This window comes from Lagopus muta, chromosome 10 (genome assembly GCF_023343835.1).
Source record: "Lagopus muta isolate bLagMut1 chromosome 10, bLagMut1 primary, whole genome shotgun sequence".
Lineage (NCBI taxonomy): Eukaryota > Metazoa > Chordata > Aves > Galliformes > Phasianidae > Lagopus > Lagopus muta.
Window position 1 is genome coordinate 19,199,890 of NC_064442.1, and position 15,580 is coordinate 19,215,469.

A 15,580-nucleotide genomic window follows, 5' to 3' on the forward strand; every position below is an offset into this window, starting at 1 on the left:
GCTCTTTCCAGGGATCGGCAGCTTGGCAGCCCGAGCCGGGGCCGAGCCAAGGGCAGCCAGGGAGCGCACGGCGCAGCTGCCGCCTCTTCTCGCCGCGGTTTCCTTTCTCCAGCCATGCTCGAGTAAGCCGCCTCCGGAGCTGCTGACAGGGCTGCCTTTGGAGGCCTTGGAAATTACACTGCTCATTTCCTTATCGTCCCCTGACCCGCAGTGCAGAGCCTTCTGCTGCAGGAACAAGGCGAGGAGGGGGCACGCAGCCAACATGTGTCAAGAGCTACAAAGGAGGAAATTGGACTTGTTCACTTAAAACCATGGGGTTAGGCTCTGAGTTTTGGCTCCTGCTGAGAGGTTATTTATATGTGTGTGCTTTTTGTTTTTTTTTCTTTCTGAAGGCTGCTAGCAGTCTGGGAGCTTCAGCTGATCCCACTTCGCAAGGCATTGTAGCAGAGCAGGGGAAATCGTGTCTCCTCCTGCTGGGTTTCCCACAGGGCACAGCTGAAGGACCGGTTAGGGGCTGCGTTAGCTTCATGCACAGCTCGTTTGCATCACCGGCTCCAATTTAAGAGCTGATTCGCAGGGCAGCCCCGTCTCCATCTCACGGTGCAATTCCCCAGTGCTCTGGAAGCCGAGGCCGGCGGCTCCCTGTCAAGGACACGGCAGCACAAGCACCGCCGAGCAACCCGCTCCTGTTTGCCAAGCACGAGAGTGGAATGACAATGCAGGAACGAGGAGCGTGCGGGAGGGGGAACTGCTCCCCGTTGAGGGACTTTGCACCGGGCTCACGGCGCTTCCTTGGCTGGGAGAAGCCATAAATGCGTGGCGTTGTGCGCTCCGTGTCTCCCCAGCCTCACAGTGGCCAGAGATGTGGCCGCCACGTGCCCCTGCGTGCTCACCCACCTGCCCAGCTTCTCCACCAAAGGAGACTTCTTGGCAGATGGTGGCTGCTTTAGATGGGTCAGATGGTGAGGCTAACTGGCTTTGGTGGGTTCTCTTGTGTCTGTTGCCTTGCTTCCAGGCTGACAGTGGCTGCTTATTAGCCTAATGACCCCTGCTGCACAGCACCATTTATCTGGCTGAGCGAGATTTCTTTAAAGGAAGATTCGCCGGCGTCTCCAGCGCCTTGCAGCCTCGAAGGCTTCAAAACCGTGAGCTGCTCTTACAGCCCTTCTGGGGAGCTGATGCACGGCGGAGTGTGCCAGAAATAATCCACTAATGAGCAAATCTGCCACTCCACCTGGCAGCCCACCGTGCCCAGCACTCTGCTGGCCCTCCCTGTGCCTTTCCAGGCTGCCTTGGTGCGCAGGGTTGCTCGTCTTCTTTGTGGTCACCGTGCTCTGCTGTGGGCACTTAGGGCTGGAGCTGGAGCCCTTCCATAAGTACAGCTTCAGAGCATCCCTGTAACGCCACGGGCATGCACTGGCTGGCTGGCTGGGCTTTGAAAGGACGGGGAGGTGTCTGCAGCCTGCTGATGTGCTGTTTCTGATGGCAGTGTCTGCTGGAGGTATTGCTGTCCCTGTTACTTGGCCCTGCCTGGGGCTGTGCAGGGAGCCGAGGGGTGGCAATAAACACACCTGGGGCTTTTGAGGGTGACACTGGGTTGTGTGCGGGCGCGCTGGTGGGAGAGGAACTGCGTGCCACCAAATGCGGCGGGATGCACGCCTGGTGCCGGCAGGTGCTGCAGGTGGAGTCGCAGCTACAAATGGTGGTTAGGCTTTTTGTGTCTGTCTGTGAGTGTTTCTCCTTTTTTTTTTTTTTTTTTTTTCCTTCCCTTCCCTTCCCTGTGCCAGAAAGCAATCTTGTTCCAGGAAGCTCGCTCCCCCAATTAGCGATGTAAATGCCGTGCTGTGATTTTTCCCAGGTGCTATGCAAACGAGCGCAGTCCCGCTCGCCTCCATCTCCGCTTCCAGCTGGGAGCAGCCCTGCTCATCCCCCTCACCCCGGTGAGCTGAGCCCAGAGCTGGGCTTGGCAGAAGGGGACGAGGGCAGGGCGGAGGATTGAGGCTGGGCAGGTTGCTTCTGAGGGCTGGAAAGGATCCAGTGAGGGGAGCGTGGCGAGGTGCCAACGAGCTCTTTGAGGTGGAAACGAAGTGATCAGCCAGAGCTGGCGGATTGCACGTCTGTAGGATGCCTTGTAGGGAGAGCGGCGTTGCAGAGCCTCGAGTGCTGTTTGCTCTTCTGTGGCTTGGAAGGGAGGAAAGCAAGCGTGTGTATATATATCACAGCTGTTTGCTAACAGGAAGGCTGCTTTTTTTCTTTTTTTGCTTAGCTTACATTTCAAGGCACAGGAACTCTTTAGATATTTGGTGTTTTATGGTCTTTCAGGCTGGCTATTAATACTACACTTTGTGTATGAGGGTGAAGGGAGCTGTTAGGGCGGACCTGTGCAAGAAGGCCTCTGTGTGTCCCTTTGGAGGAAAAAACGCTACAGCCACGAGCAGAGCATTCTGTAACTGCTGGGAGATGAGCCGCAGGCCTGGCGTGAGGAAAGCTGCATGTGGAGCTGCCCTCCAGTGTGCCCACGTGTGCCCATGGTCTGCGTGGGGTTGGTGGATCCCAGCACAGGACTCGCAGCCTCCACTCCTCTTAGCTCTGCCCTGCAACAAGAGAAGGGAGGTCTTCCCTGATGGAGAACCTGATGGGTGGGGGCTCAGACCCACGTGTGGGTGAGCCTTCCCACAGGTGGATTCAGTGGTCTCCAAGGGTGCTTGTGGAATTAAAAATGGGGTTTGGGGACTGATGGCAGTAGTGCCTCTCCCTGTGGGGCCCTTCAGGTGTGGAGGACAGGGTGGAGAGGGCAGGTGCTGCATTTTCTGGTTTGAGTGAAGTGTTTTGGGGTTCCCATTGCATTGCCTCCATAGGCAGCGTGCAGGAGCCCTCAGGTCGAGGGAGAAGAGGATGGAGAAAAGCGTCGTCCATCGGCGTTTCAAACTCAGCACTGAAGCGATACCCACAGCGGTGGTGCACCGTGAAACATGCCCACACTGACAGCGATCCGAGCGTGGTACGAGCAGGGCTATTAAAACCCAACCTCCTCTGGGAGCTGGTGGTCTGATAGGGGAGATGGGAAGAGAATTGCTTTCAATTTCCCATTGATCCTAACGAGCCTGCGTGGGAGACCGAGATGGCCCGGCTGCGTCGGCGGCTATTAACGCTGGCACTCAGTGCTGCGCTCAGGACTGCTTTACTTCTCGGTTCTAGGAAATGGAATCAAGAGAAAACCACTTAGGAGGATTTTAATCAGAACTTGGCAGAAGAATTTAAGGAAAGGGGAGAAATTTGACGAACCCGTGTTGCACTGAGGCTGCCGATGAATGGAAAGGGCAAAAATGGGGGAGCGTGTGGGTGGGTTGGGTTTCATGTGGCCCATTTAATCGGATCGTGTTAGTGCTTCTGGGTGAGGAGAACAAGAAAATAAGCCTGCTTCAAAGCGCTGGAGGCTTGCTGGCAGCTGCAGTCCTCTGGGAGCAGCTGATGAAAGTTGTCCCAGATCTACTGGAGATGGCCAGCGCCGGCCTGGGAGGAGAAGATTGCTTAATTTACAGTAATCGCTGCTGTAGGGGTTGCACAGATTGGATTTGTTTGGGAATCTGTTGGTAGCAGCGGGAAACGTTGTGCGATTCAGAGCGTTGGAGGATCGCTTTGGGTGATGGGTTTTGGAGCAGCCTAAGAGGTGACCCCTTGCTCAGAGCAGTGCTTTGCTGGGATGGGAGGTTCATCTCCACCCCATAACTTTGAGTTCCCCATAACTTCCCTCTTTTCAGCTCAAGCTTCTCATTTCGGGCTCTGACTGTGCTGCTGTTGCTTCTGTGTGTTTTCATTGTGTGTTTTTATCATGGGTTGTGTTGTACCATTTCTTTTTGTTTCACTGGTGCTCCAACATCTGGACTGTTCTAAGCGCGCTCTTATCCAAGAGGTTAAGGGAGCAAGAACTGTTCTGATAAGCCTGCCAAAAATAATCTTTGCTTGGGACAAAGTACTGCTCTCAGGACTTCCTCGTGTAGCAGAGTTGTGGGTGAGTGAGGCGGGCAGCTGTAGGAAGGCTCTCGAGCTCCCAGGGCTTACAGGGCCATGGGTCCCCAGGGAGTTTGTCTCTGCTTGGTGGGTGCCAGGAGGCAGCGGTGGCAGCGGGATGCAGCTCATCATTGAAGTGTGGAGTGAAAAGCCATCTGAGCAGTAGGTGGGCTCTTGGCACCTGGGAGGAAGAGCGTAAAGCTGAGCGCAGCAGCCTCAATTCTGCCCCCTTTGTTGTGTTCCTTCTGGCAGTGTTTTCCCTACACATCACACGTCCCTGTGCTGTGACTTTGTTTGACAACTCCTGCGCGGTGACAAGGAGCTCTGCTCCTTCCCCGATGAGACATGTAGGTGATACACGGCGTGTGTGCTCCCAAATTGTGCACCCGGGAAGCAAAATACGTTTGTGATGCCATATGCTTCATGGGGACGGAGCTGGCTCTGCTGGAAGAAGCACAACGCGCTCTCCTGACATGTGCTGGCGTTGCACCACGCTCTGCTTCTCCTGATGGACACCTCTTCACTTCTATTGCAGTCATCCAAAGCAATCCATTTTTAAGGTGCTGCGGAGAAAAGGATACTTGTAGGACTTAACTCTGAACCCCTTGGCTGGAGGTACTCGTGTCCCATCAAACCTTAGGGTCCATGATTTGCACCTGGGGTTATTCCTGGTGGGAATAGCCCATCTGTCCTGTTTTTGGCTGGAATACTCTCACTGGTTCCGTGGTTATCGACCCCATGGGCAGTTTTGTGGGATGGGGAGCCTGGCCCAGTAGGGTCACTGGGGGACCCAGCTGGCATTCGGCCCAGCAGGGCTGGAGGGAGGGAGCTGCTTTTTGGTCCGGGCCAAGAATTTGTAGGGCTGATGGATCTGTCCTGGCGCCGGGCTGCAGCACAGCTCCATCCCAGATTTATTGCTGTTGGCATGCACCCGGCGAGCTTCTGCAGCTCGTGCCTTCCTGGGCGGGGGGACAAACGCTGTTTGTTTTTTCTGGACTGAAATGGAAATCTCGATGTTATGTTGCTCATTTGTTTTGTTTTGTTTTTTCCCCTATTCTTTTTTCTAAAGTCCAGTCATGCAGGTCTTGATGGTCTTGTAGCCTGGCGGTGTTTTGCTGGGAGGAAGACAGCTGCTAGAGCAGAGCTTGCAGTGGCGCTGCTTTTTTGCAGTGCTGGGTGACAAGGGCACTGCTTTTGGCTCGTGTGTGCAACCCAGGGAAGTTCAGCTTTGCTCTGGAAAGTCACGCAGGGTTCTTTCCCTCATGTCTCAGACTTTTTACAAAGACGTTTGGATGGTCACCACCTGATGCTGCAGATGGTGCTCAGTGCAACGGCACTGCAATGGAGATTGTGTGGTAAGGGAAGCAGCCCAGTTGGAATGCTCCTTTACTGCTTGTTGGTAGGTCTCCCACTGTAGCCACACACATGAAAGCAGCAGTGTTAGAATGCAGGCATCTATTTGAAAATGGGAAACTTCTCTTTGCAGCTCGGGTGCGGGAGCTGTTCGATGTGGGCATCGGCGTTTGCAGGAGGCGTCCTGGTGCATCCTCCCACACTGATGCTGGAGGGTTTGTGCAGCCATGTGGGGAACTGGGTCAGGGAGTGATCCAATTAAAAGCTATGCCGAGCAGCAAGAAAAAAGCTGGTTTTAAGCAGGCGGCCTCCCTAGGCTGCCCAAATGTGTTGGTAAGAGAGCTTTGGGCTAGGGAAGGGATGGTGGATGGATGGGTGGGATGGTTTCTTGCAGCAGTGATGCCACCAGTTCCATGTTGGTAGGCAACCTCAGGGAGAACAAAACGATGCCTGCCGGTGTTCCAGAGCTTTCCTCTGCCTCCTGGAGAGCCCAGCCTGGCTCCCTGCACTGCTCTCACAAGGTTCCTCGCCACATTTTGGGAGGCTGCTTCCCTCAGGGCTGTGGGCGCAGGAGGGGAATGCGAGCACCGCACCCATGCCCAGCCTCACCGCCTGGGGCCGGAGGGGGGTTGCCTTCGGTAATCCTGCCTAATCCTTTAATCTGTATCAACACTGATAGGTATTAAAGCAGCAGATAAGATTCAGCCCGTGGCTTGGAGCTCAGCGATCTCCCCACCCTCTTGCGGCTAAATCTGTGCTGGCGATGCCTTCTTTTAAGGGGGCCGTGCCTGTTTGCCTGGCGGCCGCGATGGCTGAAGCGCCTGGATTAGCCGGAGCACGTCCTTGGCTCTGGGCTCCAGCCTGCCAGACAAGCCCATCGATCGGCTGCATCTGTTTGAGCCCTGTGGTGCTCAGTGATGGACATCTTGTGCTGGAAGGAAGCCCTCCAGTTGCATGTCCCACTGCCTGGAGCAGATCTGCCTCCTGCCGTTATCTTTTGTGGGTCCTGCTGAGTGTGAGCTTGATTTGGCTGTAAATGCTTGCCGTTTGGGCACCTGAACAAGCTGGGCTCCATCCCAGCATGCAGGTGAGACCCTGGGCCTGGCTCTCCTTAGGCTTTCCCTGTATCTTGTGGCACCAGATGAAGGTTGTTAACGCTGGGAAGAGTGGCTCCCAGTTGAGCTTACTGCACAAAGCAGTCCGGCCCTGTGGTTCAGCACATCCCCCTTTCCCCATCCTCCTCCAGCTTCTCCCCATGTGCATGGGATTGCTCCGAGTTTGCCACTGCTTCTCTCATCAGCAAAGCCATGGTTAATCCTTCCCTTAAATCCTTTAAGCTGTCAGCAAACAAACCCCTTCTTAAACTTCTAGCATGCAAGCCCTGCTGGGACAAAGCCCGGCTCCCAAAGCCAAGCTTTTATTTCTCTTCCCACATCCTCGAGCTCCTGCTCCCATTTTCTTCCAGTGCCAGGCCTGATGCCGTGGGTGGCTCGACTGCAGCATGACCTGCGGTGCTGGATCTCGGGTGTAAAAATTCAGGTTCCTAATTACCTAATGGCAGGTTCCCGGCGTGCCGTGTCGTTTGAAGTCGCAGGTGAAGATTTGTTATTTAGATGGAGGTCAGCTGAGGCTGCAGCCTTTCCAGGAGCCTTACGGAGCTTTTGTTGGCATTGCTTCTGCTCTGCCTGTGCCGGACAGTGTGGGCTGGAACTCTGGGATAAAGCTTTTGCCTTGGGCGTGCTTGGCTGTCTGTACACAAACCCTCAACTCTTTCCTCAGTGGCTTTGCTCTGAATGACAGTGACGATGGCGCGTTGACCATTTGGGTCCTCCAGCCTATGGATGCAATCCAAACCCAGGGTGACGCTGTTCTTTCAGTCCGTATTTCCGTAGGTGATCAGGATGGATGTGTGGGTTACGATATGTCTTCTTTTGAGCAGCTCTGAACATCCACCCTTGGAAAATGGGCGTCCTCTAAGGCACTTGCAGAACCCAAGGGAGCAAAAACCAGTGAGCTCTTCTGAAACCTGCAGCCTTCATTCCTTGACTTTCTGTTCCGTGTAATTTGGTTTCTCTCTTTTCAAACTCCAGATAAAATACGCTTTGCAAGCACTAAGATTTGCATTACACTTGCTCGCCAGGGTTGTCAAACAAGCATGACAAACCTTTTTCCCCACTTCTGATCCCAAGAGGCAGAAAGGCTCTGGTGCTCCCTGCGGGACGCAAAATGGCACCGTGTGCCGAGGGTTCGCATCTGAGGATTCCGCAGCAGAAGAAAAGCAAGAAGAAGGGTTAACAGAGCGTTGGCTCCCAGGAAAGCTCACGTCCTTCCCTCTGGAAGCGCTCCTGCTCACTGCTCTCCATCGCTCTTTGAGGAGCACGAGGGAGGATCAGCCTCCAGGCATTGCGTGCTTTAACACAGCCTGCTGCGCTCGCTCACCTTCCACGGGCAAGTGAAGGCTTGAACAAAAGCTGGCTGCCTGCATCCGAGGGTTTGTATTTTCTTATTACAAACAAGCTGGGTGATCTCGGCCGGGCTGCTGGCACTGCATCTTGCAGCATATGACAGATAATCGGGCTGGCTCACCGCCCACGAGGAGGCACGGCTCCTGTCGATATGTGACCTGGAATGGCACATCGTCCACATCAATCACCGCTTCCCGCCTCTCCTTCACTGCAGCCATTCCCTTCTGCACAGCTCGGCGTGCCGTGACCCGGCGCAATCCCCGTAAGCTGGGTGAAAGGGGCCCATGGTCAGCTTGGCCGCCCTGCTGAAGTGTTTGCATCTGGTTGGAAGTGGTCGGGGCGGCTTCTGGCATTCAGGCTGCGCTTCCCAGGACAGTGGTTGGTTCCTGCTTGTCCATCCCTGAGCCAGTGTTCTGCAGTGACCGCTTTGGGAGGGCGGCGAGCCGCTTCTAGTCCCTGGGTATGGCACAAGAGGTGCTCTGGGAGCAGGGCGCAGTGGATGTAAACGGTGCTGCTCTCCTCAGAGAAAGAGCAAATTGTTTCTCCCTACTTGCTGTGTGCCTTTCTGTCTCCTGCTGCCCTGCTCCTCCTACTCCCTGCCATTAATTGCTTAGTGATTGCTGATGCAATTAAAACAAGATGTGGCTGCAGCCTCCGTGCTACAGAGCATTCTCCAGCCTCGTAGCTCGCTCTCTCTCCTTGCCCCCGTACAAAAAACATGGTGATGCTCTGGCAGGCACTGTGGCATCTCCTCCTGCATCTGCTAGACAAAAGCTAACCCCAGCCACCCTGCCCACCCACAGGGCATCCTGCTGACCCACTGATCCCAGCCAGCACCCCACTTCCCAGCCCCAGTCCCCACTAGGCAAGAACCCCATCCACCCAGCCTTCCCTGCATTTCCTGCCTCTGATAGCTGGAACCTCTACCAGTGGATCCAGCTACACGTTTCTGGATGGCTGAAGTTGGCAGGGTAGGGGTACAGATGCTGTCTCTGTGTTTTCAGGGAGAGGAGCTGGAGGTTAGGTGGGCTTTCTGCAGGAATTTGGAGGCAGAAATGTTTATTTTTTCCTCTACAGACCAGTGTCTATCCTCTAAATAATGGGGAATCCTCTCTTTGGGAATCTCTTCGTGCCATTCTCAGGAGGGTATCTGCTGTCCCATTTCTCTTGGCCTTTTATTTCTGGTTCCCTCACATCCAGAGAAGCCAAATTTGCAACGAAATCCCAGTTTAGGAGCCAAAGGCTGTGGTGCGAGCACGTAGGACCCTGGGGCCACGGTACCATAGGGTCCCTACATTGTAAGGGCAGAAGTGACAAGGATTGGATTGAACAACGTGGGATGCCCAACCTGCACACTAAGCACTGAACCTGTAGTGTTTCTTTGGGAGGAACTGTCCCTTGCAGCTCGGTGTGTGGCATGGAGAGCCCTGGGGAATAAAGCAGATGCTTTCTCTAACAGCGCATTTGCTTTATTTTAGGGATGCTAGCTATGAAATTTGCTCAAGCATAACCCAGGCTGCTGTTTTGCCCTGAGCACTGGGCTTTGTTCCATGGCTAGCTAGCCAAGATTTGGTGACATCTATCTCTGTGTGCAGGCTGAGAACTGCAAGGTCAGAGTGTAGGAACCTTCCTGGGGTTGGAGGAAAGCCCCGGGGCTGGGTGGTGTCGGCGTCCCCCTGCTCCCACCCCTGGGGTTTTCAGATCCCTCTTGGATCTCAGCTCTAAGCTTGCTGCAGTCCAGAGGAGCTGATGGAGCAGCACTCAAGCATGCTTTTCTGCATTGCTTGGATGTGCAGTGGGGGCAGCTCTGCAGCAGGGAACGTGTTGGTCCCCTCCCCGATGCAGGTTATGCGGGGTGCTGTCTCCCTGCCTGCCCTGCCGGCACGTACCATGCTGCTCTTTGGCTGGCTCCTCGCTGCCTCCCCGCCTGCAATCTCCCCATCAGCCGTCAGACAGAGCTGGCTTTGTGACTGCAAACCACGAGCATCTCTCCTGGCAACTCGAGCAAAACCTACAAAGGAGAGGAGATAAGAGCCAAGCGGGCAGCTTCCTAAACGTGCAGCCTGCGAGGGCTAAGACGTGGAAATCATACCAAAACAGGTCTTTAATATTAAAGAGATGGAAGGAAGATGTCTCCTCTTGCCTGAGGGATAAATAGATCTGAAACTCCTTCTAGACTTTGCTGCTTATCGCATCTGAAATACGTCTCTCTCACCCTGGAATGGAGCCTCTCCAGGAGCCCTGAACACCCGGCTATGCTGAGCATGTGCAGCACTCCTGTTTTCTGCATCTCTGCACCCGCCCAGATGGGTTTGCTGCATTTCTCCTACATCCGTGGCTAGGGCACCCTGGGACTGAGGCAAGTGAGGGCACTGGGTGCGCTGAGCCATTTCTGTTCATCCTCCTGCACCCAGGAGCCAGGTGCCTGGCTTTTGCAGTCATCCTACACCGACGCCGTTCCCAGCTCCCGAGCTCTGCCTCCACTGGCTGTCCTATAAATGCCACAGCTTTCCAAAGAGAACTTTGAATGTGCAGGACTTTGTGCTTGCAGGAGCATCATTAATTAATCAAGTGACTTAATAATTAATGCTCCCAGCTCACATGCCACTCTGCGTGCTGCGTGGCCGTGCCATGGTGCGAGCTGCTGGGGGCTGAGCATGGGATCAGGATTTAGGCTGGAAAATTCAGGAGAAAGATGAAAGAAAGGCAAAGGAAGCACACGGAGCTGTGCTGTCTTCCAGCTGAGTGCCTGCCCCCGGCACCTCATGTCAGCTGTGCGCTGTGGTTGGTGGGTGCTCATCCTGATGGAGGTGTATGGGAAACAGTTGGGTTCTCCCCACCTCCAGAGGATGGTGTAGGATCGGCGTGTCCTCCTGACCTCCCTGAAGCAGCAGAGCTCAGAAGTCTCCCTCCGAGAAGGATGGGCCCTGCAGGAGTTCTCAGCCAGTTTGTCCCAAATGCATTGAGGGTGTGTGGATTTGGGTTTTGGGGCGGGCTCTGGCACGGCTGCCTGGAGTCCTGTGTCCTTCAGCTGGGTTTTGTGGTGTCTGTTGGCACGCTTTCAAGGAGCTGCAGCATTGAGGTCTTTTGGACTTGCATCTCCCCAGCAGGAGATCGATGTCTGGGATTTCTCTTTCCCAGTTCCTCCTCACACACCCATCCCCTGTCTTTGCTCTTTGCTGCCCCTCTCCAATAGAAAATACCTTTTTTTTTGCTTGCTTTCTTTTGCTAGAGCTTCTCTGATAATCCTGTAAATGGCTGGAGCGGGTGACTGGGTGCCAGCACGTCTGTCCTGGGCACTGTCCCTGCTTTGATCAAAGGCACGCTGATCCCCAAGTGCTGCCAGCACTGAGATAAGCCCCACCGCCCTCTGGCATGATGTCAGCCAGCGCTGAGCAGGGCACCTGGGGGCTGTGCCGTCGGGCTTGGAGGCACCCACTGAAGCTGCCAGCTGGAGCTGCACATGGTTATCCCACCCCAGGGAGGTGGCATTCAGTGTGTGCCGTGGGATGGTGACATGGTGACAGAGCTGGGCGCTATCAGAGCTCCCAAACACAAGGCTTTTGCACCTGTTGGCTTTCATCGCTCAGAATTTCACGCCCGGATGACTTAGATTATTGGGAACGAGTGAGAAAATTCATAACTGCTGGTCCTGGCGCGACTCTGCCCGAAGCAAGGTGCTTTAGAGGTTGGCATCGGGCAGAGCAGCAATACTGACGTGCCGCCCTCTCCTCCCTTAGCATCCCCATGCTGACAGTGTGATGGCAGAGCTGCTGTTCCCAGGCGCTGCCGCTGCTCACCAGCCTTGGCTGCGTTCCACCTCTGTCCTCGGCGGCGGCGGGCGCACGTTCCTCGTGATGGGAAAACCTCCGCGCGGACACAAAGGGCTTTCAGTAGGGAGCTCGCTGCAGGGGCAGCGGCATGGGAAACGTTGTCCTGCCCAGCTCCTGCTAGAGGGCACGCACGCTGCCTCTGCATCCCCCAGCTCATGGCAAGCAGCAGAATTAAATACTCTTATGCCGCCATGGGAGCTTGGGTCCCACATCTCCCACGGCAGCAGCAGCTGGCCCCATAGGGCAGGGCACGGCAGCATCAGGGCCTCGCTGTGCGTGGGATGGGAGCACTGCATGCCGTTATTTCACACAGCAGATCTTACAGGGGCCTGATTCTGTGCCACCCCACGCTGGTCCCTGCTGCCCTCGGCCTCAGCTGGCACATCTCTTCACCCCAGTGAAGCAGAAGGAGGGAAGACTGCAGCACCGGGAGATAAGAGATGTGCAGCAGGGGGAATTCAGGGGCCGATCTGCCCTCTTCTTCTTCCAGCTCAGCCATATCCCCATACCAAGCTCCCCACGCCAGGTCACATCCCCATGCCCACCTCCCCACGCCCCTTTTTGCTCCCGAGCTCTTGGTGGGAGCAGACAAGCGCCCCTTTTCCTGATGGCTGATAAATGAGGCTGTGTTTGTTCCAGTGCAGGGTGAAATATGAAATCCCATAAAGCCTCCTCGCTTATTAGAGAGATCGCAGTGAGCTGCTTATTATGCACTGTGGCGTAATGCAGATTACAAATGTGACCGAGCGATAATTAGCAGAGCTGGAACTGTAATTAAACGCTCCTGTGCTGCACTGTGGTTTCTGTTGCAAAGTGGAAGGAAGCCGAACAGTTTCAAAACCCACAGGTGCCCTTCCTCTCCCCTGCATGCACAAACAAGCAGCCCAAAGCCAAGCATCCCTCCTGCTCCTTGCCATGGCTTTTCTTGCAGGGGACTCGCTCAGATTCGGAACACTTGGTGTGTGGTTTGAGTTTGCTTCCTTGAGCCCCGCCAGGACCCTGCTGCCTCCTTGGAGCATCTCATCCCTGCAGTCACTGAGAGTGCAGGCTGGGCTTAGGGGACTGAGGTGTCTGCTGGTGAGGTCCCTATAGCCAAAACCTCCTGGCATCCCACAGGACACATGCTGATGGGATGCCGGATGCTTTGTCAGATGCTTTGCATTGCTGAGGATTTGGAGAGGCTTTGCAGCTCACGGCAAACATCCTTGTTTGGGTGCATGGGATGCACCGATGTGCAGTAGTGTGTGGGACAGGGAGTTGTGTGGTGTGAGCTCCTGGTGCAAGGAGTCTCTGGGCTGGATGCTCCAGAGACCCTCAGCTGATTGAAACCGAAACCTAGGGCAGCACTCGGTGATAATTCTCAGCCTGCTTCTGTTTTGAGTCTGCTCGGTGCCTTATCAAGATCATAAAATACTGTGCGAGAGGAGACGAGCAGGGGATGAGCAGCCAGCCCCAAAGCACTGCAGATGTGTGTGGCAGTTACGCCTGGCGTGTCCAAGCCCAGCTCTGCCTGTGACATGAAGGAGGAGGGCAGAATGGTTGGTGTTTGAGATCTGATTTTTGCCTGGAGAAGGGGGATATGGTCTGGACGTGTGTCTTGGGATGGTCACGGGGTGGATGTGGGAGGAGGAGGATGTTGGCTTTCATGGGACCGCACAGAGCCCGCTGCTCGTTGGGCCTGTCCTGCCAGTCAAGCAGAAGCCTGTCGTTTTTTTCTAATGAGCCATCGGGTCCAAAGCCATTGAGTGCCTGCGCATCAGAGCAGCAGCCCAGAGCCGTGCTGACCGGGCCCGATGGCACCGGCAGAAGCGGTTAGAGAAGGAACTTGGCACCCACTTCTGCAGATCTCTCCTGCAGAAGGACCCACCCCCCTCCAAAGCTTTTGAGGGTTTCGTGGGTACGGGCGTGCCGGGGTGGGAGAAACCGACAAGGTCCTGTCCTCTGTTGGGCACTGGAAGCTCCCGAGGCTCTCCGAAGCACGGCTGCCTGTTGGTGCTTGTTGTGATCAACACGCTTCTCCTTCCCCACAGATGGAATCTCCGGTCTCCACACCCGCCGTGCTGCCCTTGCACCTCCTTGTCCCCGTGGTCAACAACGACATCTCGTCGCCGTGTGAGCAGATCATGGTGCGCACCCGCTCCGTCGGTGTCAACACCTGCGACGTGGCGCTGGCCACCGAGCCCGAGTGCCTGGGGCCCTGCGAGCCCGGCACCAGCGTCAACCTGGAGGGCATCGTCTGGCAGGAGACGGAGGACGGTAAGTGGCGGCTCTCTGCTCTCCAGCATTCCCGTTCAAAGAGCTGTGGTGATCCTTTTCTTCCTCTGTCCCCGTGCCTTGGCGCTTCCAGGGCGTTGTGCTGCAATTTGGGTGGTCGGGACAGAGGAGCTGTGTGGGAGCAGCTCGCGGGCTGTGCGGCGGAGGGAATGGCAGGCCAAAACTTGCGTCAGCCTGCGCGCTGCGTTAGCCCGTCGCCCAGACAGTGGGCGAAAATCTCAGCTGCCATTTCCCTGCCTTTCTGCAAGAGCTGACTTGCTCCTGGAGGTGCCAGAGGAGAGGCCACGCCAGCCCGAACGGGAACTCGACAGAGTTGACTTCATTTCTGCTTGGCAACCTGCAGGTCTGTCACAAAAGCGCTCAAACCCTGGGAGGCAGCAGCAATCTCCTGCTGGATTAAAAAACCCCGGCGGAGCTTTCAAAATAGACTCGACAGGAGATCAGGCTCTCGTCTCTTCTGCCAAGCCAATCGAACCTTTTTCCGCTGGAGCTCGTCTCATCTGCACACAGCTTGCTTTGCTTTCCCAGCCCCTTTGATGGGTTTGAGTTGCTGTTGGGGCTCTGCCAAGAAACACAAGGATGAATAGGTGGCTCAGCGGAGCACAGCGAGCGCTGGAACCTGGCCTTCCCTCCAGCCTCTTCGGGGACATGGGAGGGTTCTGCTTCTGGAGGCCTGAGGTGAACTCCTTGCGGTTGTGTCTGGCTTCAGCTGAGCCCGGGAGGGCAGAGGTGGCAGAGGATGGGGCACCCAGAGCTGGGTGGGACCTCCCACCCTCCTGTGTTCCCTTCTGCTTGCTGTGGAAAAGCCCATCTGAATGTAGCTAGCAGGGAGCTGAGCGTGTGCTTTCTGCTGCTCCCGAGGCAGGAGAATGCCATGTGCTGTAAAATCGGGCCCAGGGACCCTTGTCTTAGCTGGTAGGGATACAGCCGTGTGCATCAACACTTGGGAAGTAGCTGCTGCTCTGCTTGCCCCAGGGCTGTACCAGGAAGCCAGAAGGGAGAGCGCTGCATGGCGGTAGCACCACTGGGGTCTGGGGTCCTGCGTGACTCCCTTGGCCACAGGCTGCAGTCTATAATACCCCAGGGCTCTGGTTTCTGTCAAACCCCCAGGGGCGGTGGTGATGAGAGATGGACCTTCCATTAATTTTTTGGAGGATGGGCATCAGAAGAGGTGCGTGCTGCACGTGCAAGGAGGAACAAACACCCCGACGGGAGGCAGAGGAGCAAACAGACCCCTTGCTTAGCCGGGAGGGGTCGAAGCGCAAGCAGTGCGCTCTGCTCGCTCGCAGGGTGGCTGAGCGCTGAGCGCTGTGTGGGGCTCCAGTCCTCTGAGGAAGCAGCTCTGCTGGTGCTTTCCCACATTGTTCCAGCCAAGCTCCGCAGCCTGTCCGCCTGTCCGTCCGCATCACCCCTCGGTGTGCAGCCCTGTCTTCAGCCCCTGCCTCAGAGGCGCGCTGCCTTTCCTGCGGCTCGCCTATTTTTAGTCTGCAGTAATTCAATGAACTTGTGTGGAGATCCTTCTCTGCCTGCCTCCGCTGCCTGCCGCTTGGCTCCTGCTGTCAGGAGCGATGGCTTTTACAGCGAGCCCTGCACTCCTGTCACGCAGAATACAAATCTCACCACTTCCCCTGGTTGCTTCCAGTC

At 55.8% G+C, this 15,580-nt stretch overlaps 1 protein-coding gene across 3 annotated transcripts in view; it reads left to right on the forward strand.

The window, feature by feature from the left end:
* ZNF609 (zinc finger protein 609) overlaps nt 1-15,580 on the forward strand; it is a 36,839-nt gene that overhangs the window by 11,424 nt on the left and 9,835 nt on the right. For all 3 annotated transcript variants that reach the window (XM_048955890.1, XM_048955888.1, XM_048955889.1), the window contains exon 3: nt 13,693-13,918. In XM_048955890.1, the coding sequence (XP_048811847.1) occupies nt 13,693-13,918 (226 nt within the window). The remainder of the gene's footprint in view (nt 1-13,692; nt 13,919-15,580) is intronic.